Source organism: Barbus barbus (assembly GCF_936440315.1).
Source record: "Barbus barbus genome assembly, chromosome: 14".
NCBI classification, from domain to species: Eukaryota; Metazoa; Chordata; class Actinopteri; order Cypriniformes; family Cyprinidae; genus Barbus; species Barbus barbus.
The window spans coordinates 4,803,599-4,828,454 of NC_136742.1; the positions used below are offsets into that span (position 1 = coordinate 4,803,599).

Sequence of the window (24,856 nt, forward strand, 5' to 3'; positions counted from 1 at the left end):
TGTAAGCCGCTGATGCTACTTTTCACATTTACGATTCAGATGCGCCAAATAATACAACGTGACAGAGACCAGGGGGACAGGGCTGGGTGGTGGAATCACCAAGTTTTGGACCAAGCCATCGAAGCAAATGAAGAAACAGACTGCAGAGTCTTCTTTAAATGCACAGCTGTAACAGGGAACATAACAAAGACAAACACAAAGCTCTGCTTCTGAAAGCGAAGGCGGTCAACAACGAGAAAGTGTTAAGCCAAAGCAAACACGGCCACTTTAGAGTAGCATCAACACAGCAACTGACGCTGATATACAGTTAAGGTCATCATGAGGATGTATTATTATGAGTATCTGTGTGTATGTTTGTTCTCTGGGCTCAGTATGGGAGGTCATGGAAGAAGTCAAATGCACACGCTATCTAAAATCCACTCATTCTAGATGCATTAACAGTCAATATGTTAACTGGAGCATAGACAAAGTACATCCTATTGAGAGACAGAGAGAGAGCTATTCAGATGAGGTTTTCTGACTGACTGGAGCAGTGCCGCCTCCTGTAGAGAGCTGTAAAAGTACTGTAGCATTATGGGATATAACCATGCCTCTAAGTTAAAACTATAATTACTTACAATCATTTTGCATGTCAGACTATGAGATATACTGAGCTCTGTGTATTGGGTGTGTGGAATGAGAAGCGTGTCTATGTGTGTTACCCGTGTAATGCTGGACCAGCTGTTGAAGCGTCTCAAACTGAGCTCTAGTGGTGATGTAATATCCTCCGCTGTCCAGTTTACGGATTTTATAATGTTTCACGTGGTCCCCCTTCACATCGTCCCAGTCCCGGATAGACAAAGAGAAGGCACCTGCCACACAAACACAAAACAGAAGTGCTGTTGTAGTGCAGTAATACTGTGCAGTGTAGTGATGTGCAGTATTTTTTCTTAGTGAACTAAAAGCATACAGCACAACACAACAGAACCATTAATCGTTAAAAGAATAATTCACTCAAAATTAAAATTTTATAGTCATACACTAGTTTACTTTAGTTTTAAAAAATTAATATCATAACCGGAATAATTAAACTCTTTTAAGCACAGAAGATGGTGTGCTGTTGTGTAACCCAGTTAATGGTATTTTGTGGTACCGTAAGTAAGTTTATTACCTTTAGTGGTTTCGCTCTCACGGATCAGGTAGGTGCCACGCGGGTTCCCTGTGGAAAGAAGCTGCCTTTCTGCATCCTTTCGGCCCAACTTTCCAAAATACCAGCTGAGAGACGAAGAGGAAGAGGGTCTTTATAAGTATTCTAAGTCTGCATTTCTTAATACTGTTAATTAAACCAGGCCTGTTTGGATCTGCTGAATGCATTCTTTCTGAACATGCGCCATATTAATGTTATTGCTACAATGAATGGAATTTTTATTTAGGAAAATATGTAAACTTAATCACAAAAAGGGATGGCTGGGAAACACTTTTACAGCTGTATATGTTAACATGCAATATGAGGGGCTTTACAAATAACATCAGAAAAATGCAGAAAACATCTGCAAACTTTCATCACTTAAACATCTCCTTCTGGTTAAAGTTACACATGTTAGACTAAGCCAGCAGCTGACATCAATCTGGCTTTTGAAAATTAAATGGAAAAAATCTGACATCATTTTAATACACAGTGTAACTAAGGAAATCACAGGAGAAACACCAGAATTAAAAGTTTCGTGTTTGGCAAAATTGTTAAGATTGAAACAAACTTAAAGCTGCGTGGGGGTATTATTTTGTGTGTGTTAAAATGTTTCCTTGCCAATTCATTTGTAGGTTCCTGAAGAAAAGTTTTCAGTCTGACATGTCAACATTTATCCCAACCAATGGTGGTCTCTGCCAATGGGTGGGACTACATGTTTGTTAAAACAACAATATAGGGGGAGTGACTGGAAAACTTAAGTTTCAAAAAATGATGTTTGCAATTTAATTTGGGCACAAAAGCGACAGAATCAGGATGCAGTCAAGATTTTGAGGGCAAAATCCAATAATTTCAATAAGAATATTGTTTGATACAATGGTAATACATGGATCGGTTTTTGGGAAGTGTCTTTGTAATTTGTCCCAAACAACAACAGTAAATAACAGTCAGGAACCTGTACTTCTGTATCTGGGTTCATTTAGAGCGGGCCGAGGTTTGTCATGAATCCTGCTGAGAGGTCTATGGGTTTCGTAGAATGTGTACATACGGTGTATAATGTGTATTGATATCTGTATGTCTGTCTAATAGTACACTGTGTGTACTGAGTATATGTATGTGTATATTACATATTGTCATCTGTATAAGTATGTAATGGTAATGTCTATGTGTTAATTGTTTCTGCACTGTCTGGAGCACGCTCTCAAGAATTTCACTCACCATGGTACATGTGCCGTGGTGATGTGACAATAAAAGGGATTTGATTTGATTTAAAGTAGGAGTGAGTACAGTTACATCACTTACTCCCACCCTTAACACAGGCAGTTATCAGATTAACATACACACACACACACACACACACAAATCATCCAACACTTACTCCTCAGCCTGGATTGAGTCCACAGGGGCGACATAATTGCTGGGAATGTAGCCGGTTCCTCCTGTAGTGAGAGAACGGGCGTCCCACCAGTCACCCTCACTGACACAAACAGACAAAGACAGAAAAAAAACACATTATCTTCTTGTCATGGCAGAACTTGAGAATCTTTTTTAGCAGACTTAGTAGACTTGTCTTTGCATCTGTCCTTCTGTATGTTCATCCAAAACCTCAATTCATTCATTCATCCAGCAACCATTCATACGTTTGTTCATCCATCTTCAGCATGTTCTCACTAAAATGTAAAACGCAACACACCCTATACATACTTTTACCTCTTCATACACAGAGAAAGCCTGAAAGGTCAGAGACAAGAGTTTCTTTCATTCCTTTGTTTAGATGGACCAATAAACAGAAACACCACAAGAAAGAAAGAGATCACTGCTGGTCTTTTTAGGTAGAATTGTGTGTGTTTTGGAAAACTTTTCATTTAATTTCATATTGCCATCGTCTCGCATCTCTCTCCAAAAAACCTTTCACCACAAGTAAACAACCACATCCACAACACACACACACACACACACAGAGTGGAAAAACATCTGCCTACAGCTGATCTATACTTCTGTGAATGTCCCATTTATTCGATAACCCTCTATGCCCTTCATTAAACACCCCTCTCCACTATCCAATCTCTTCCTCTCTCAAATAGCCTGTTCTCTTCACACAAAAATATCATTTCCAAGAAAAACTTCTCTCATCTCTCCCAATCCTCGTGTCCACTTCTCCAGACACAAAGTTGTTCAAGCACTGTTATTATAATAATAGCATAGCTTGAGAAGACATGCTGTATGGAGCAGTGGAGACTACATTACCACCAGCAGAGGGCAATCTATTGTTAAACACTGTACAAAACAGAATACAGGCGTACTACCTTGCAACAATCTGTATAGGATTGTAACTGTCAACATACTGTTATTTGTACAGACTGTACGAAGCAAAGACGATCCACTCATATATGTATTAATGGGAACAATTTGACTAGAAAAAAAAGTGCCACCTTACAGTTAAAAAAGTCCATTTGTATACAAATCACATTGCACAAATTTCCATGAAATCGTCACCATGTAAAATAGTTCGATTTTCTCATGAGATCAGGTTGTCTTGACTTTAAAAATTTAATTGAAACATAATTTATTCAAATAGTTACACAGAGTTTTGTTTTTCTCCATTCAAGCACATAGAAACTGTTCTTGCACAGCTGAAAATAGCTGTACGGGGGTGTTAGGAATACGGTTGCCGAGTGAACTGAATAGCTTTAAATGGGCTTTGAATAAGTAGGGAGCTAATTTTCCATTTTGAACATACTTCATGTTTCAGGTCTTACGTGCTGTTGATGATTTGAAACTTCTCGCCTTTCCTGAAACTGAGATCATCTTCTGTACGGGCCTCATAATCATAGAGAGCAACAAACAGAGTCACACCTGAGACACAGAGAGAAAGAGAGAGAAAGACCACATCAGCACCATGAGGATTAAGAACAAATTAAAGCATACTTTTATCCTGGAAAGGGACAACAACATAGTGCAGCGTGAGCACTATGAAAGAAAAAGCCATTTTGGTCTGCGGATGCTTTCAGACAGATCAAATGACATTCAAGACCAGCAATTAGGGCCTGCAGGAGCCATTTCAAGAGTCAAAACTGATTCTACTGACTCAAGAGCACCAATCCGCCACAGTACAGACACCCAAAGACCAGCACACTGATGCACAGCACAGAATGATGTCTGGTCTAAAAGTATCTTAGAGGGATGAGCTGAAAGCTACACCTCTCCCACTGGGATGTTATAAACAAAGCTGTGTGGGATCGGGATGGGGAGCATTTGTCTGTTTAGTCATCTTAACTACTGTCATTTTGCTTTTGCTGTGCCTGTCAATGCGTGCCTCGAATGATTCCTGCAAGATTTGAGATATTTGGTCACGACATACTAGACCTAATGGGACACAAGCAAACCAAACCCCTCATTAGAAGGAACCCAAACCTAAAATCTGTGATTAAAGCACATATTCTGTAGGACAGGAATGTAAAGCAATCAACCTCAATGGGCTCACACTCAACATTTAGCAGTCTGACAATTTAAGCAACAGATCATAAGTGATAATCCATCTTTAAAAGTTCTTTATAGATCGTGGCCATCTCATGACAAATTGGCCCCTATAGGGGTCACAGTAGATTTTAAAGGGGTCATGAACTGCCTTTGTTTTTTATTTTGTGCTGTTCTCTGAGGTCCACTTATAATGTTATCAAGATTTTTACATAAAACATCATAATTTAGAATGTTGACCCCCCTCATCAGAACGCTCTGTTTGAATAGGCGTGACGGATTGTAGACTCGGAAGTAAACCCACTGCTGTGATTGGCTAATAGTTGTGTATGTTTGACATTCCTCATAGATGGACATTGCTGTGATTTAGGTAAAAAAAATGCATAAATATTCATATCAAAGGATTCAGAGCATCTTTATCGTATGGTTTCTGTGTAGACCTGCATTTTCGCCTATAAACACTACATGCACAAACTTGTGGGCGGGGCTAAACAGTGATGTCAATCTTCTTCTGTGGAGGCGGGGCTTATTCACACTATTACACTCTTAAAAATAAAGGTGCTTAAAAGGTTCTTCACAGCAATGCCATAGAATAACCATTTTTGGTACCACAAAGAACCATCTCTTTCTTACTTTTTTATAATGTGAAGAACCTTTTTTTGCCACAAAGAAGCTTTTGTGAAACAGAAATGTTCTTTAGATGTTAAAGGTTCTTTATGGAACCATTTAGACAAAAAAAGGTTCTTCTATGGCATCATGAAGCACCTTTATTTTTAAGAGTATACATCATAGAGTAGAACATTCCACAAGCTGTGGTTTTGGCAGACTGGCTTCAATATAAGCTGTTTTTAGACTAACGAGAAAGTTTTGAGTTCTGAACCTTTTATATGTCAAAAGATCAAAGAAATGTTGGTTTCTCAGTTCATGACCCCTTTAAAGGATAAGCTTAAGGTTACCGACAATTTTATTATTATAATTCTTTTTTAAGGTCAGGTTCTTTGATGTGTCCTTCTTGTTTTAAATAAGAAAAATATCAGCACACACTCTTAAAAATATAAAATAAATATTTTGGGTTCCCCAAAGGATCTTTAAGTGTGTCTTAGTGTGAAGAACATTTTAATAATATGAAGAAATTTGAACTTTTTTTCTTTGTACTATAGAAAGGATCTGTGGAAGTTAAAGTTTCTTCATAGATGCAAAAACAAAACAAAAAAGAAAGCTGAGTCCGTCAAGACATTAATAGGCAAATTTACAGACAATTATGGGCACTGGGTAAGATGCCACACTCAAGGTCTTCTGTTTTTAATAAATAATAATCAATTATGCAATGAAAATTTTATCTATTTGAATTTTCCTCAATTTGTCAGTCTATTTAAGTTCTCAGGTCACCAAATTTCATGTTTCTCAAGAACCTCTGGCAACTATGGAGGCTATATTTTGCTCAGACAACATGTATTTTGAATTTTTTTATGTCAGAGTAGTTAGACAGGCACACTCTGATATGGTCATCACAGGCGACTAAAACACTGAGCTTGTTTGAGCAGATTAACAAAGGTTTGGGTTTTGAAATGTCTGTTACCTGTGCCTCCTCGAGTGCGGAGCGTCCCCTGCTGTGTGGATGTGTTGACCCCTCCGAAGACTGTCACGCCCTGCGTGACCCCAGCGCCATGGAAGTTGTTGTAGTTGGGAATAGCGGTGACCCCGGAGACCCCGGTGACCCCAGTGACCCCGCTGAAGCTGGGGTAATGCTGTGGCGTGGGGTCGACACCATACCGATAACCTACTCCACTCTGAGACAAGCTGGTGTCCCGGTCCTCGGTTAACTTAGCAGCCTCTTTGTCCTTACATTGCACACAGCCCATCCTCTATGATCTGACAGAGACAGAGAGACTAGGAATAAACTAACCGTCTGAAAAAGAAGTACCCTTTAGCAAAAGTGTGAACTGATTATAATGAATAAGTGTCTAAAAACATTGCATTGTAAGATTTCAAATTAAGATTTTAACTGATGAACTGAATTGTTCCACACAATTAAGCAGATTTTTTTGACAAATCTTAGACACACTGAAAAGAGAAATGTATTTTTGTTCTCACGCCATTTCAAATATGCGCGAGAATAACGTTTGAAAGCCACCGAATTAGTTTTTGCATAGAGATTCTTCAAAATGTCTTTCTTTCTGTATAAAAAGAACTAACTTAACATGAGAAAGTAATTATGAAGGATAAAATAACTCTTTCTTTTTGGCTCAGCAAGCTCCTCTTTTGGGGGGCGCAGGAAATTTACTCACTAAAGCACTATAGACACATGCAGAGAATGTGTGTGTGTGTGTGTGTGTGAGAGAGAGAGAGAGAGATCTTCCGTTCATCAGTACAGGATTTTAAAACCGCGCTCGGAAGTTCTGCCCATGATCCATCAACAGCACAACAGCTGAACTGTCCAGCAGACAATATACTCCCAGGAAACTTCAAGATCTCTTATCCCTCTTTCAGAAGTTCCTCACAGTGTAATACAGAGAACGAAGACCTTTGTGAAATAGAAGTGTGCTTAATTCTATTGAATGTGCACTTGCAGTGTAAAAGGCCACTGAAGTGAGAAATGTATTATATTACAGTGTATTATTGCCATAATAGGTAATAAAAGTATGTTAAAATGCACTTTTTCACAAGAGGAGAGAAAGCAACACATAGAAGACGTATTTTAGGGGAAGAGAGTAATTTACCAAAACCAAAATTTTACTTAAAATCTGTGCTTATTTTAGATTTTGTCATATTATAATAAATTAATTGTACAAATACTTTTTAGGGACAATATATATAAGTAATACTGGCAGGTATATAAACATAAGCTAAGAAAAAAAGAAAAGAAACAAAGAAAATGACAATTCTGCTTATATCTAAATATTCTGTTAATTTCAGTTTAAAAAATAGCTGATATTTACTAAACAGAAGTGTGGATGGAGTCTGAACATTAAGCGACTGCAAACAGTGTCAAACTCCAGAAACGTACAGCAGAATCACATTTAGGGGATACAGTCTTATTCTAGGGTCTAGACTGCTCAGTGCAATAACAAAGACTCAAACACTTTAAATGCTATCCGGCTGGACAGAAATCAAAGGGCACCTATTATGCAAAATGCACTTTTACATGGTGTTTGGACATAAATGTGTGTTGGCAGTGTGTCAACACAACCACCCTACAATAATAAAAATTCACCCTCTCCTAATTTTTTAATCCCCTTTAAACCAAGTCAGTCTCACTAGGCCTGCCGTTTTGATTCTCACCGCAGTGTGACGTCACATTTCGGGGGTTTGATTGACAGCACTGTGTGTTTCCGCCCTCAGCGGTTACACTGTCCTTCGTTTTCTCTATGCTCGAGCAGCTGTAACGTCAACAATGTCTCACATTGGATGTAAGACTGAACAAAAGAGTCTTCATTTTCTCCCAACATCTGAGCTGCTGAGGACGCTGTGGATTACTTTCATTTTTCAAGGTAATGCGCCTCAAAATCTACCTATACGTGTATCACTCCAGACTCCTTTGTGAATGTCATGTCGTTATAGTGCTTAACGTTTTAACCGTATTTGTGTTCGTACATTAAGTATTTTTAACTGATCAGCGCCGTGCTTGTGAGATTAGTTCATAGCTCGAGATTCGTTTGGCAGCGCGGTTGCGCGGCTCGGTCCATTGATCCGCGCCGATTGACAGGTCAGCGCAGCACGAGCTATGTAACATCGCACCGTTTCGTCCCACTTTCAGTGCATTTGGCTTCCCTTATGTACGGTTCTCTCGCTCTGTTATGTTGCTTATACCGGCTGTTAATTGATGTAGATATGCAAAGCAGAGACGTATATGCGACGCCCTCTTCTGGAGACGGGGGGGGGGATATGCAGCTCATTTGCATTTAAAGCCATACACTCCAAATTAGCTCTTTTTTAGACACATCCCAAAAATGTAATTTTCAAGCTGTTATAATAAATGATCTGTGGGGTATTTTGGGCTGAAACTTCACAGACACATTCTGAGGACACCCAAGACCAATATTACATCTTGTAAAAAGGGGTGTAATAGGTGCCCTTTAATACGGATTTTTTTTAAAGGACAGTCTGTATTCATAAAAGAGAAAATCAGTGTGTGTTTTTAAAAGAGAGATAAAAGGATGATTAGGTGTTTATGTGTGAATGTGAAAGCACTGTAGGAAGAAGATATGAGGGAGATGAAGGGGAAAGTAATGCATTTAGGGTGTTTAGTAATAACACTTCAATAACAATAATATTTCAGTTTTCTCATTTAATTGACTGATGTTCTTCATTACTGGAATTTTGAATAGTTGTGCCAAAAAGAAGAACACGTGGATCTCAGTGTTCTTAGTTATGACAGAAGCTGCTTGTCTTCACCTGGTTCTCACAAACACACACAATCTAAGACAGCACAAGAAAAACTCACTGGGCCACTTTGTACTCATTATGACACGCACATCAGGAACAGTGAATCCTCCTGCCCTGGTTTTCTCTCTTTTCCTTTTACATTTCTCTCAGTTTCTCAGTGAGATGGGCCTCTGCTGTGTGTCAGAGTGCAGACTAGCGCTTAGCACTGCCAGCAGACGACACTCTCTTACACCTATGAGCATGTCTCCCATCCTCTCGCTCTTCCGCTAATCCACAAAGCTCCCTTTCTGTATCTTTAATATTCATGTACCACTGCCATGTATAATTTATGCCTTTCTTGCCCTTAAGCAGAACCACCTGCAGGCTGTCAGTGGTGTTAAATTGGGTTCAGCCCACATCCTCTCATTTACAGTTCAAGAATGCCCACAGCTTACTGCAAATGTGAATCCCAAAGCTCTCCACAGGATTTACTGAAGGTAAAGAATGTTTATTCCAGGAATTCAACCCAGGCTCACAGGACTGTGGTGACATTTCTGCTAAATATTAAGTTGCTTTTTGCACGTTCTGCAACATTTTTAAATTAAATGTATGCAACAAAGATAAATGTAAATCTAATGTTGTTATTCGTATTGAAGCAGTTCTGAAATTAAACGTCTGGTGACTGATGCTAAAAGGTTAATGCTCTGCCACGTTTGAAAATAACATACCACCTACACTAAACTCTACTCTAACCCAAGTGTGAGCTGCTGAGCAAATTATAAATATAGTATAAAGTATAAATATAGAGTTGGTATGTGATGCAAACTTCACTATGATAGAAGTGTTTTGAGGTCATTACATAGTATTATGCAAGGAACTGCAAGAAAAAAGTGTTTATTAATCAATAATTTGCCCTGTAATCATAATTTGAGTGAAGAGGAATAAAATAGGTTTTTTAAAAGTAGTGTTTTACTGTAAGTAGTGTTCATTTCACCTGAAAACTGCAGCGAATTGTATGTAGAGTTTTGCAAAAATGCAGTCTTCAGTGAACCTATGTTGCAGGAAATCTATCTGTGAAATGCTTATTGTTTAACATCGAAAACACTGCATGGGTTAACCTACCTTTAAACTGCTTTTGCAATGCAAATCCTTCTGCCATGCTGATAAAGCTACTTAAATCTGAGTCTTTCAAACAAGCAAAGTACTTTATAACACTGATGACACTAAATGGAGTTTGCAAAACTAATCCGTGTTTGCTAACAGAACACACAGAAGCCTAAAGACACAATGTAAAAAATGACTGTGAATTTAACAGCAAAAAACTGTAAAAATGCTACAGTAAAAACTTGTTAAATGGTTCACGGTAAGTTCCCCTACTATATACGGTGAAAAACTGTATTACATTGCACATTCCATTGTAATTTTACGGTAGTATACCAATTTTGGAAGTGAAGCAGAATGTATAATTTACAGTGAATAACCGTAAATTGACATTCCCAGAATTCCCTGCATTACATTTCAAATTTGAAGTTTTTTTTGTTGAAATAACCATGTTTCTTCTTAGTTTTTTCTTATCACTGTTGTACATTAGGTATGTTAAGTTTCATGTTTGTTACCATTATGGTGTTTAGTGTTTGTGTGAATAACACTGTCCACCTTCTTCTATACATGTTAATATTTAAAAGCTGCTTGTGATAGGCTTTGGCTCATCATGTGACTCTCATCAACACCTGCTTTTGGTGGTTATCAGTGTATTACAAAGGTACAAAACAGATTTCAGTACTTCAATAGGTTGGTATATTAACATTATATCAGTTAATGAAACTACGGTATTTAACTGTAACTGTCTCTATTTTCATTTTATTATTGTAGTAATCACTTATTACTTGAAAACAATGTTTAATTAAGAAATTACTTTTTGTCTTTTTTAGTTTTTCTGTTGCATTTAAAAAGGTATAAAGAATCAATAAATTTGACAGGCATTAGCATTGACTTCTGAAATTATACTATTGTGGCAACCCTATTTTCAGCCAAATTACGTCTTTGACAAACTTTAGATTTTGGTCTTACCGACTGCACCTGTTTTTGCAGAAACTAATAATGACACAACAACCTTTTATTTAGGAACTGTATTACATGTAACACTTTTTTTTTATTATTAATTACAAATAAAATATTTCAAATATTTGACAGCCCTAATATTTAATAGTGCTGTGCACAGGATATCATCAGAGTATCAACTGCTAACTGATGAATACTTTATCCCTAATTATTTTAAGTAAAAACTTAAAGATGAAATATGATTTATGTGTGAAAACATACGTTAGGAAATGAGACACATATAGAAGAGAGGAGAGGAGCCATGTGAGGTGACAAAATAGAAATTGTGAAGCAAGAAGAGATTGGAGAAGAAGACAGGAGAAGATAACATGAGGGGTGGAGACGAAACAAAAAGATGTGAAAAGAGGTCAGTGTGGAAACGAGACGAGGAGACATGAAGAGAGGACCAGAGAAACAGGAGATGGGAGAAGAGGAGGTTAATGAGTTTCTGAAGAAGACAAGTGAGCTGCTTTATTAAGGGAATGATTGTAATAAGAGATGGGAGGGAAGCAGGAGAAATGAAAAGATGAAAGGGCAGATGTAAAAATACAGAGGGCAGAGAGTCTGCAGAGATGGAGTAATATTTCATTTTTATGAAAAAAGAGAAAGAAATACTGACAGTCAGCGAGAGAGGTGGAAACTTCAAGATTATGGCTGCTCCATTACTGCAGAACTGAAACCGATATGAAGAGTCCACGTCCAACCACAATTCCATTACACTGGATTCAAATAATTGTTGCATGTTACTGTGTAGACTGGCAGAAAAATTATACTCCTTGTTAGTGGTCGACCAATTTAGGTTTTTTGATGGCCGATGCAGATTATTCAAAAATAAAAAACACAGTTAAAATTACAGGACACTAAATAGAGTGCAGGAGAGTTTGAAATTGCACTCGTGTGTCCAGTGACAAGAGAAGACCACTACTCCTTGTTACTGAATAAACAAGAACATACACAGCCACAACATTAAAACCACCTGTGTAATTTTGTGTAAGTCCCCTCTGATGTGTTGAGGCATACTCCACAAGATCTTTGAACAAGATATTAGCAACAGATCCTGTAAGTCCTGCAATTTGTGAGGTTGGGCCTCCATGGATCAGATCTGTTGGTCCAGCACTTTCTATAGATGCTCAATCGGATTGAGATCTGGGGAATTTATAAATCAAAGCAACACCTTGAACTCAGAGGCCACATTTACATTGCATTTCAAGTGACCCAATTATGATTTTTCCCTCCCATGTGGCATAGATCGGATATGACCCATGAATGCGTAAGCAGGAAAAAGCAGATGGATTCTGATATGTGACCATGGACCACAAAACCAGTCATAAGGGTACATTTTTCTAAATTGAGATTTATACATAATCTGAAATCTGAATAAATAAGCTTTCCATTGATATATGGTTTGTTATGATAGGACAATATGTGGCCGAAATACATCTGGAATATGAGGGTGCAAAAAAAAAAAGCAAATTATATAGAGAATCGCCCTTAAAGTTGTCCAAATGAAGTTCTTAGCAATACATATTACAAATCAAAAATTAAGTTTTGATATATTTACGTTAGTAAATCTACAAAATATCTTCATGGAACATGATCTTTACTTAATATCCTGATGATTTTTGGCATAAAAGAAAAATCAATCATTTTGATCCATACAATGTATTGTTGGCTTTTGCTACAAATATACCCGTGCTACTTATGACTGGTTTTGTGGTCCAGGGTCACATATTGTCAGATCAGCTTCAGGTCTCATTCGTATGTGGTATGGATGCACCAAATGTTTGGCAACTGAAATTATTCGGCCGAAAATTGCAGAAAAATCTCTTTCGGTGTTCGCAGAACAAGCGAAAAGACCAAATAAATTGTTCCGAACAATGACATTTTTGGTGATGCAATCAAATGGCAACCAGCATAGAGTGAGAGGCACACAGCAAAACATGTCGGCAGTGTGGAAGTGGAAGCATAAAAACTGTCTGAGAAAGACCCAAAAATCATTCCAAGCACTGACAGCAAGAAACTGTTTTGTACTGCATCGCATGTCTTCGATGAGAAGAGGAAGGGGTGGTTGCTGTATGATGACTGAAATCGTGAAATGGCCTTAAAAAATTAGAAAATAAACTGCAAAATGTTATGTTTTCATTCTGACAGCGCTGCGCGAGCTCACGGCGCAATTGTCACGGTTCATGGGCTCACGGTGTCATCCTCGCTCTGTTTTGTGTGCGTGTGTGTGGGTGTGGCTGATTGAGGCTGATTCGCTCCAGCTGCGGATGATTACCAGCACTATATTAGATGTCTTCACGCTGTCCCTCTCTGTCAGATCCTTGGATTGCCTGCCGTCTTATGGCCAGTGATTTCCACGTTCCTGTTTCCTGGTTCTTCGTCTCCGGAGCTCAGTCATCCACTGGAACTTGGCAGTTCATTGCATCCCTGCGTTACCGTTCCAGACGGACGCTGCTCACCATTGATCACCTTACTGTTGTGACTCTGACCTTTGTCAAAATAAATCACTGTTGTTTTCCGCAGCTTGAATCCTCCCGTCTATCATTGTGACAGCAATCTGCTTGTTAGCCAGGGTTCAAAGTCCAAAGCGCAAGGAAAATCTGCACTGAAACTGTGTTACTCGTCAGTTGCTCACTAATATTTTTAATAATTATAATAAGGCATGGATGTGACACTGTGATATGTGCGACAAACATTTTCCCAAATACATAATGATACAAAAAACAAAATGTAACCATTTTTTTAATTCTGCAACAAAGCGCTGATATATCAGATCATTATCTAGTCTTGTGTAAACTCCATATAGCTAAAGCTGTAAATTCAACTCCTCCTTACAAATATGGTAGAACCATCACTTCTACCACAAAAGACTGCTTTGTAAGTAATCTTGCTGATTTATCTCAATTCCTCAGCATATCCAACAGTACAGAAAAACTTGATGTAACAGAAACTAGGGACTCTCTCTTTTCTAGCACTTTGGATACAGTTGCTCCTTTACGCTTAAGGACGATTAAGGAAAAGAATCAAACACCATGGTATAATGAGCACACTCGGGCCCTAAAGAGAGCAGCCCGGAAAATGGAGCCCAGCTGGAGGAAAACTAAACTAGAGGTATTTTGTATTGCTTGGCGGGAAAGTACCCTATCCTACAGAAAAGCATTAAAAACTGCTAGATCTGATTACTTTTCGTCTCTTTTGTAATGCTTTATTGGGTGGTTGTTCTGCACATTTAATAAACCAACTACAGCTGGTTCAAAATGCAGCAGCTAGCCTTCTTACTAGAACCAGGAAGTATGACCACATTAGCCTGGTTCTGTCAACACTGCACTGGCTCCCTATTAAGCATCGTATACATTTTAAAATCTTGTTAATTACTTATAAAGCCCTGAATGGTTTAGCTCCTCAGTACTTGAGCAAGCTCTTATCGTATTATAGTCCTCCACGTCCATTACGTTCTCAAAACTAGAATATCAAAATCAACTGCGGGCGGCAGATCCTTTTTCTATTTAGCACTCAAACTCTGGAACAATCTACCTAATACTGTTCGGGAGGCAGACACATTCTGTCAGTTTAAATCTAGATTAAAGACCCATCTGTTTAACCTGGCGTACACATAACACACTAATACGCTTCTAATATTCAAATCCGTTAAAGGATTGTTAGGCTGCATTAACTAGGTCAACCGGAACCGGGAACACTTCCCATAACACACAATGTACTTGTTACATCGTAAGAAGATTGACATCTACGCTAATATTAGTCTGTTTCTCTCTTATTCCGAGGTCACCGTAGCCAACTGATCCGGTCCGTATCCAGCCCAGATGGTCACTGCAGTGACCAGATCCAGTTCGTATCTAGATCAGATGGTGGATCAGCACCCAGAGACGACCTCTACAGCCCTGAACGTCAGCGGAGACCAGGACACCTAGATGAGCCCCAGAGACAGATCCCCAGTGAGGACCCCACCACTTAGACAGCCATCGGGAAAAGACCACTGGATCCAGTTGAGCCCTTACAATCTGACTTTGCTGCAGTTGGAATTGAATTGGTGGTTCGTTTGGCCCCCCGACTGAGCCTGGTTTCTCCCAAGGTTTTTTTCTCCATTGTCACTGATGGAGTTTTGGTTCCTTGCCGCTGTTTCCTATTTTGATATTGTGCAGTTGCTTTGACACAATTTGCATTGTTAAAAGTGCTATATAAATAAAGGTGACTTGACTTGACTAATGAGATTCATTTAACTATATCTGCTGTGTTGTCAACAACAAGAAGCACTGAGGTCCGCCAAAATAAAAGCTCCATCAACATTGATAAATTTTAGTACTGCAATTTTACTGTTGTTCTGTAAAATAAAATAAAAAAGATAATAATGACAATGATAATAATAATAACAACAGCTCTATAAATACATTTATTATTATATTCACACAGTGTTCAAATTAGGATCTGTAATATTTTCTAATGTTTTAAAAGAAGTCTTTTTCTCAGCAAAGCTGCATTTATTTGTAGAATAAAAAAGACAAAAACAGCAATATTGTGGAATATTTTTACAATTTTAAATAACTGTTTTGTTTGTGAACATATAGTGAAGTGTAATTGATTGCTGTGATCAAAGCTGAATTTTCAGCATCAGAGAAATCATTCTAATATGCTGATTCGCTGCTCAAAGTGTTTAATTTTGTTCGGCTTCCGAAGAATTTTCATTTTGGTGCATCCCTAATATGTGGAAGTAAATCTGATATGAATCGGATATGTGCAATTGCATCAGATCGGACATTCTCCTTTCAATGTGAGTCATACATTCAAAAAATACAAAAGTGAGAAATGTGAAAAAGTGAGGCTGGTGAATGATGTGAACTCAGGTGGACGCTTTTCCGAGCAGTGTTGCCAAGTCCATGGTTTTCTTGTGGAATTGGGCTACTTTTACACTGTTGCCGCAGGTTGTTTATTAGTTTGCCGGTTAAAGCGATCTCCCCAGCCAACAACACGATTTTAATGGAGGCTTTACCTGAAGTAGGGAGAAACCACGGAAAAGAAAGTGATAGTTTTGATTAGCAATTGGGCTGTTTTAGTTTTGCAGACATGGCAACCCTGTTTCAGGGTCAGTATTTCTACCGTGGGTTGTTTCACCAAGTGTATAGATATCTGATATGAGTCACTTTTAAAATAGATATAGCCAGTATAGATTCTGTCGGATGTAACCAAAAAATTGTAATTGGGCAACAAGACCTGCAGTGTAAATGCAGCCTTTGTAATCCTCCTCAAACAATTTCTAAATATTTTTTGCAGTGTGGCAGGCTGCATTGTACTGGTGAAAGAGGCCGTTGCCATCAGGGAACACCACTGAAGGGGTCTATGTGGTCTGCAACAGTCTGTAGGTGGTACGTGTCAAAGTAACATCCACATGAATGCCAGTAAACAAGGTTTTCCATTGCCTAGAACATGATAATGCCTCCTCTGGCCTGCCTATTTTAATCAGTAATGATATAACTTTGATGTTTATTGATATACCCAGCGCATGAATACATAACTGAAGTGCAGTGGTAATTCTGATTGTAGCTGGATCATGGAATGTGAGTTGTCACCATAGTAATGAATGACCTTGACCTTGTACAGCTTTCCAACACACACTCACTGAGAGATCAGACTCGCACACCAACCGACACCAAAGGGAACATGTTCGTAACCCAGCGGAGATGAAGCTACTGGCCTTCATATCCACATCTGTCAAATATGGCCAGCATGGCACCATTGTGTCAAATGCACTCAGTATCATATATAGGGAGAGAACTGAAGCTGGACGTAGCCATAGACATTATACAGGCTAAAAATTTAACCTGACAAAACAGAGACATTGAAATGATAAATTATCCATGAGCTATATTCCATAGCTTTATATGGTAGCTTTGTGTGAGGTATTAGTTTATTACAATTTTCGGATTTGTGCCAGATAATGAGATATGTAACATTAGACAGACATGGATTATTATTTAATTTTGACATCATTAGAAAGCTTTCACTACAGGTATCCAGTTTTGATAGACCACTGTTTTATGACAGAAATTCCCCATCGAAAGCAATTTCTTAATTCGTGCCAGATATACACACCAAACCATGCAAAATCCAAACGTAGAATGAATAAAAAACACATACTGTGCATGCCATATCATATGTTTATACATTTAGAAAAATATTGATAAATTCTTGATAAACTTCAGACTTCTTGGGGAAAAAAAATATTGAGTAGACGTGTGGGGCAGATTATTACCATATTTAACCAGCATTTTAGTAGTTTAGTTTATAATGCAGCTGCATCCTCGTTTTGCTCCCCACCTCCAACCTTTGAACTGACTTGTGTTGTGCTCTTAGCCAAAGTTTAAAGATAGAAACAAAGAGGACTTTCTCTAACATTCAAACTCTTCTTTTCCATATGCACAGTAGCTCATAAGATATTAAGCTCTGCACAAAAGGCTTGAGTGTCTGGGGTCTGGCATAGCCAGGGGAAAGTGTGAATCTGTGGACTGCTTATTCTTCAGAGGAAACTTAAAGGCAAATGAAATACTATGACCATGCCACAAAGTGAACACTAAATACAAAAAAAAAAAAAAAAATCATAATTCATATCATACAGTATATGCATGTTATCATCAACATCTTTATCCAAACGTCTCTCATTCCCCTTATCTGATTCCAATGGACATAATATACTGCCTCACTATTCATTTGCTGGGCATCAAATAACAGGAGAAGCAACTAGGAGACTAAGTCATGCATATGGCCAACATATGAGCAGTTCAATAATACAAACCCAATTAAACTCTGTACATACAGATCAATGAAAGCTCCATTTTTAGGCCAGAGATATAGATTGATATTCACACATGTGGTAGTGATTATACATGTAGGTCACCACATGACCCTTAAACACATGATGCCACGTCATCATCAATTCATGCGCAAATGTATTTGTACTTTTGTTGTGAGGAGAAAGAGGAAGTTTGGCACTGTTCAGATAAACGCCTGGATTTCCACAGTTTCCTCAAGTTCTAGTAAGCCATTACACAAGGCCAAGGGCTATAGGTTACGGGGGCCGTAATGGATAGAGAGTTGGACTTGTAACCCGAAGGTCGTGGGTTCGAGTCTCAGGTCCGGCAGGGATTGTAGGTGGGGGGAGTGAACCAAAACTCTCTCCACCCCCAATACTACGAGTGAGGTGAGACCCTTGAGCGAGGCACCGAACCCCCAACTGCTCCCCGGGCGCCTCAGCATTGGCTGCCCACTGCTCCGGGTGTATATTCACTACTGTGTGTACACTTGGATGGGTTAAATGCAGAGCACAAATTCCAAGTATGGGTCACCATACTTGGGCACACACAATTTCCTTTTCCCTTTCCTTTCCCTTTACACAAACATCTTAGAGGTGAAGTGTGTTTTTATGCTACAGTACATAGCTTCCTTCTATCCCAGTCCAATGTGAAGAGACATATTAGCACTGGAAAAATACTGGTATACAGTATCTCACAGAAGTAAGTACACCCCTCATTTTTGTAAATATTTTATTATATCTCTTCATGCGACAACACTGAAGAAATGACACTTTGCTACAATGTAAAGTAGTGAGTGTACAGCTTGTATAACAGTGTAAATGTGCTGTCCGCTCAAAATAACTCAACACACAGCCATCAGTGTCTAAACCGCTGGCCACAAACGTGAATACACCCCTATGTGAAAATGTCTAAACTGGGCCCAATAAGCCATTTTCTCTCCCCGGTGTCATGTGACTCTTTAGTGTTACAAACTTTTGTGGCCAGCGGTTTAGACATTAATGGCTGTGTGTAGCCAATCACAGCAGTGGGTTTACTTCCGAGTCTACAATCCGTCACACCTATTCAAACAGAGCGTTCTGATGAGGGGGGTCAAAACAGGACAGAGAATAGCCTATTACTTCTAAATTATGATTTTTTTTATGTAAAAAGTTTGATAACATTGTAAGTGGACCTCAGAGAACAGTACAAAATAAAAAAACAGAGGCAGTTCACGACCCCTTTAAATAATGGATTGAATCCAAAACTGTGATGATTGACAGTCCATAGCAACAGACGAGACATAAAACCTGACACTGTCCATCAGAATAGATCTGTGCATTAAGTCTGGAGCGTAAATGCAAACTAACAGATCTGCCACTGGTTCTATGCATGTTACACTTTTTATAGGAAGATTGCACTTTTTGTATGAAAAAAAAATGCAGAGTTTCATGCAGTGTTCTTAATAAGATTGTTTTAAATTTACTTATTTTTTTTTAGATTGCTTATTTGTCACCTATGGTATTGATTTATCGATTTAGTATCGATACCAAGGTATTAGATTCTGGTATCATACCGAAGCCAAAATTCGGGTAAATTATATTAGATTAGAGAGAATTCACGAGTCAACAAAACTAAAGCTTCACTAAATCAAACTGACCAAACGGCAAGACTAGAGGGTGTTGTGGATCTGTTGAGACAGACTCTTCTGCGTGGGAGCAGGTTTCAGATCATACAGTTTGCAAGGATTTCCTTCTTGGCTTATAACCTTTCAGAAAATGCCACCAGCTACAAAGCAACACTAGTCACATTTGATGAAACCGGCCGTCACTAGGTGTGGTGATCATCGTATTGTGCTACTGTAACACTCAACACTGTTGTTTGCAGTGCTGCTATGATTGTGTGCATGCATGGAGTGTTTGTTCGAGAGGATGTGGTTAACCTGAGTATGACAATGACAAAGAAACACACAACTACATAAACTTTCCATGAGAGGTGTTTCTCCTATGAGGGTTAGGAGCAGCCAAGAGCTCTTTAAACAAAATGTCAGCACATTAAAGTCTCAAATGTTAATTAGTCAGAAAGACTAGCAGCTCTGTTTCAAAACCAAGTAAGTTGTCTAAAAACACCGGTGCACTCATGACATTAATGGTGCATTCTATTTGTACTCGGAAGTTGGAAATGTCGATTAGCGATGGATTATAAATATACTTAATTATGAAAAGACCAGAGAGGCTTGAAGAACACTACACATTGTCACAGTCGAGTGTTTATTGTCTTCATGTTTCATCATTCAAAGTGTTTCAATCTTCCTTTTATTTATCTACAGCGATAGTGATGCCTTTGTCCATTTTAGGGATTTCCTGGAGCGTGATTGGTTCTATTATTTCTGTGATGCATATGTGGAGTTTTTTGCGTGAGGGCGCCCTCTGGCATCCAATACGAGTGAATCAGACATTACATATATTTATCGCACTCAAAAATGGCAAATCCATCCTATTTTGGGTTTTTAATTCGTTTTAAGCCATCGTTTTGTGGCCTTTTTTTTAAGTACTGGTTAAGGCACTGGTACCGTTTTAAAAATATCAATTTGGCACCGTTATCATAAAAAACCTGATCGAAAGTCAGGACTCAAACTTAACTCATCTGAAGCACAACTGAACTACATGTTGAAGCCCTGCACATGAGGCCATAGAATGATAGTAAGTTTAATGGTCTACTCAATTAGGCCACGACTGCCCCTGTAGTACCTCGTAGAAAAAAAAAGTACTTCGACCACAGCAGGATCTACTGACGTCTCACATGCAGAGTCAGTCACTGAGCCTCTAGACTGAAAAAGCTGACTGCAGCCAGACATGCTGTCTTACTTCAGTCGCTCAGAATGAATTTCCACCACAGAAGCAGCTCAATCTATTAAATCACTGTACAGGTCAATATGGAGAGTCAGCCAGACATTAAACTCAACCAGAGACAGTACAGGGGGAGGAGATGGACCACTTATTGACCAAACGTATGGCATACAAAATATTAGTTCAAGCTAAAGGTGATAAGAAACATACACTACTGTTCAAACGTTTCAACGATAAGATCATTTTTGAACTTTTATACAGCAACAATGCATTACTGTTTTCAACATTGATAATAAGAAATGAGTAGCAAATATTACAATGATTTTTGAAGGATCACATGACACTGTAGACTTTGCCATTACAGGAATAATTTCTATTTTAAAATAGAAATTTCAATCATTTTAAATTGTAATAAATTTTCACAATATTACTGCTTTTACTGCAATCATACAGCCTAGGGGAGTATAAGAGTCTTCTTTCAAAAGAATTGAAAAAGAGCCCCACACCACCTGTTTTTTTTTTTGTTTTTTTTAAGAGTTCCTTATTTAATTGATTCTTATTTAATTATTTCTCCGTTGTTTTTTTCTCTCCTAGTTTATATATCCATTTAATGATTTTTTCTTCTCTTCTATTCCCTTTCTATTTAATTACTTTTTAATTATATATATATATATATATATATATATTTCTCCTTTCTTTTTCTTTTTTTCTTTCTTTTCCTCTACAAATATCCTGCGATGACCTTTTGCAAATAGGCTGTTCCACATATACAGTATATTTGGAAATGCATAACAGAGATATACACATACACCAAACAATTGCTTCACACATCTTACTTTGTGTTCCACATGTTTTGTATTTATGGTATCGTCTAAGTATGTTTTGTCTTATGTACTGCTTCAAAACTAATAAAAAAAAAAAGAGCCCAAACTTTTGAGCGGTCGTGTGCATTACCCTTCACCACAAACACATCTGAGCACTGCTCAGTCACATCGGTCAAAGAAGAAATTCTCAGGAAACAAGACCCTTCGATGAGCACGTGCACGTCGGTGCATCCGAGTTGCATGCTCACAAACCCTGTGGGTGTTGTTTTGATGCCTCTGCAGTTGTGCGTGCACAAATGTGTAGGTATGTAACACCATCTTGGTATCACTGACATATAACAAAACTAGAATCTAGAGTGCTACTGTAAGAGATTTCATTTAATGTGATACCATTATCCCAAATGCACAGATATAATAATAAAAAACAAGATGTATAATGCATTGCTGTAGTTTATATACAAACATTTTCCCCTCCAGTATGTTATTTATTTTATATTTTTAGAAAAGTGATGAGTGCTGAAAACTGTTCCACTGCTAGCTTGACTGTGCCACATGAAGCTTGTTCCTACCCACAATGCTTCATGTCTACCCACAGGCCTATGAATGGCTGAACGGCAGCTTAGCTGATTGATTCAAAATTAGGAACAGAAATAGTTACTACTGTAGATTACCCCCACCCACACCTCCAGCCCTAATGTACACCACCAACCACTGATCTGAGAAAAGCAGCCCGGAGGTCAACTAAAATTTAGCGCGACTGGCGCTGTGGTTAGACACCATTTTAAAAAATGTTTTGATTTGTTTTTAGTTTGACTTGTGGCCTCTTTGAAAAACGTTGCATGCATTCGAGCCATGTCAAAATTCTCACATTTATGACAATATGCACAGGTCATATTTATTACCAAAATTAAAAGAAATGCAAAAAATTATATTTTGCATAAAGACAATTAATATTTTAGCACAATATCTTGCATTCTGATAATTTTTTTAATATATTTAAGCATATTTGGCCTTCCTAACTTTCAGAAGCCAACTGTAATGTAAAGAAAATCATGCGTGTAATAAAAAAAGACCTTAAAAGAAAGTCACTACTGTAACTGTTTTACAGCTGCACTAAATGTATTTGTCAAAAACACTGATTTATAATTATGCAAGTGAAGTCTTTACGAGTGAGTCATTGAATTCATCAAGAGATTCTTTCAAAAATGCTGATTCATCCAGTAATGAACCAAGTCTTGAGTGAGCAACTGAAACATTCATGTGAACCATTTTTTAAAAATGTATTCAAATGAGATTTTTTTCAAATAGACTGCAGCAATTAACATTTTGTCATAAACCTTTTGTTGTCTCTTCATAATCATGTAAAAAACTACTCCATTATTTTAGTCTTCAGTGTCACATGATGCTCCACAAATCCTTCTAATATGCTGATTTGCAGCTCAAGAAACATTGTTATTACTATCAATGTTGAAAACATTTGTGCTATATATATACACGTGTGTGTGTGAAAAAGTGAAAATGAAAACTTTTATACAGTTATACAAGATAATTTCACATACATGCTTTTAAAAACTTTCTATTCATCAAATAATCCTGAAAAAAATGTATCATACATTCCACAAAATAGTATTTTCAACATTGATAATAAGAAAAATGATTAATAATTAAACACCAATAATAACTGAGAACCAAATTGAGCATATTAGAATCAAGTAAATGCAGCCTTGATGGGACTTCTTGTAAAAACATTAAAACATCTTAAATATTCCAAACTCTTATACTTTTACATTTACAATTACATTACATATTATTATTATTATTATTTTAGACTTCCCTAAATGCGTATTTCTCAAAACACTGATAAATATGACTTAGCTGCTATTTCATCCCTGCACTTGATATCAAGCTTGCGTGAATGGATTTGTGTGTGTGTGTGTGTGTGTGTGTGTGTGTGTGCTGATTTAGAAACGGAGGGATGCCCGACTGGTCCTAAGGTGAACAAGTGTCAATGGCCAGATAAAGGATCTTTGTAAGGCTGCATTCTCTGTCTGAGTGAACTCTGTGGTGTGTGAAGACAAGAACCAAGAAAAGTGGCTCGGCACAATGTGTGTCACAGCTCTGACTGGGAACAATAGAACAGGAACAGCTGGGCCTATCCAATCCTCATCTGTCCATTAAAATGTATTAATGCTGCCCCATGAAGCCTCTTTAGAGATGCCACTGTGCAGAATGTGACAGACTGCACTCGATTTAAAGGCTTTGCTCTTAATTATGCAAACACACTCTGAATCCGCAGCTCCACTGAGGCTGTGTGGGTTAAAGGAACGTCTGTGATATTTTGAGGTGAGCGCTCATGTAGGTGGGTATGGTGGAAGGTATGAGTTGACGGGGTGAGTTTTTATTTGGCGTGTTGCATTCACATGCTGGTGTCAAACCTTACGCTTTCTATCCGCACACGATGTTGCTTCACCCTTCATCTTGCTCCAGTGTATAATACTCAAGCATCAAAGTGGAAAGTGCTTATTGGAGCCACAGAGGTCTGGTTTAATGCGAGCAGGCCCTGGCTTCTCTTTATTATGCAGTAAGAGTGTCAGGCCTGCTGAGATACTCACTCCATACATCTTTGATGTGCAGTCACCCACTGACAATACCCAGCAGGCCCTGGGCTTGAAACGCTGACCAGTGTGTTTCTCTTCAGAGACAAGAAAAAGAAAACCAAGGAGAGAAAGAGAGAGACCTAAGGGGCAAAGGACAGTAGTAAGCAGCTCTAGCATTATACCGTATGGAACCCGTGACTCACTGAAACGTCAAACACACACACATTCCACAGAGTCTAATCACTTCAGTATGCCTTCGCTAGCCCAAATTACCTCACGAAAACACACATAATCTCTCAGAGTCAAAAGCAGACACACAGTCCATTTAAACACACAGTTTTCAGCAGCTCATATGACTTCATGCACACACACTCTCGAGTTTCTTTTCACAGAGAAGACACACCCTACACTGAACTCTATTCAACATTATATCACACACGCTTTCTTCGCTATCTAAATGAAGACATATAATACAACTTTTTGTAATTACAATATTTTCTTTGCTGTTTTGGGGGAAAATATGTGGAATTATATGGAAAAGATTTAAACATGGTAAATGTCATTGTACCCAAGTGAAAAACAAATATACTTTAATGTATCGGAAATACATTTGTTTCATGCTAAGTATACTACAAATATATTTATGTACTTTTAGTCTATAATTGTCTGCCAAAAA

General features: G+C 38.1%; 1 protein-coding gene across 3 annotated transcripts in view; it reads right to left on the bottom strand.

Moving 5' to 3' along the window:
• Positions 1–24,856, bottom strand: part of LOC306880642 (tyrosine-protein kinase fynb-like) — a 63,063-nt gene that overhangs the window by 15,023 nt on the left and 23,184 nt on the right. For all 3 annotated transcript variants that reach the window (XM_079434289.1, XM_079434290.1, XM_079434291.1), the window contains exons 3-7: positions 6,222–6,514; positions 3,925–4,021; positions 2,544–2,642; positions 1,151–1,254; positions 702–851 (exon numbers count right to left, since the gene is read on the bottom strand). In XM_079434289.1, the coding sequence (XP_079290415.1) occupies positions 702–851; positions 1,151–1,254; positions 2,544–2,642; positions 3,925–4,021; positions 6,222–6,504 (733 nt within the window). In that variant the 5' untranslated portion in view covers positions 6,505–6,514. The remainder of the gene's footprint in view (positions 1–701; positions 852–1,150; positions 1,255–2,543; positions 2,643–3,924; positions 4,022–6,221; positions 6,515–24,856) is intronic.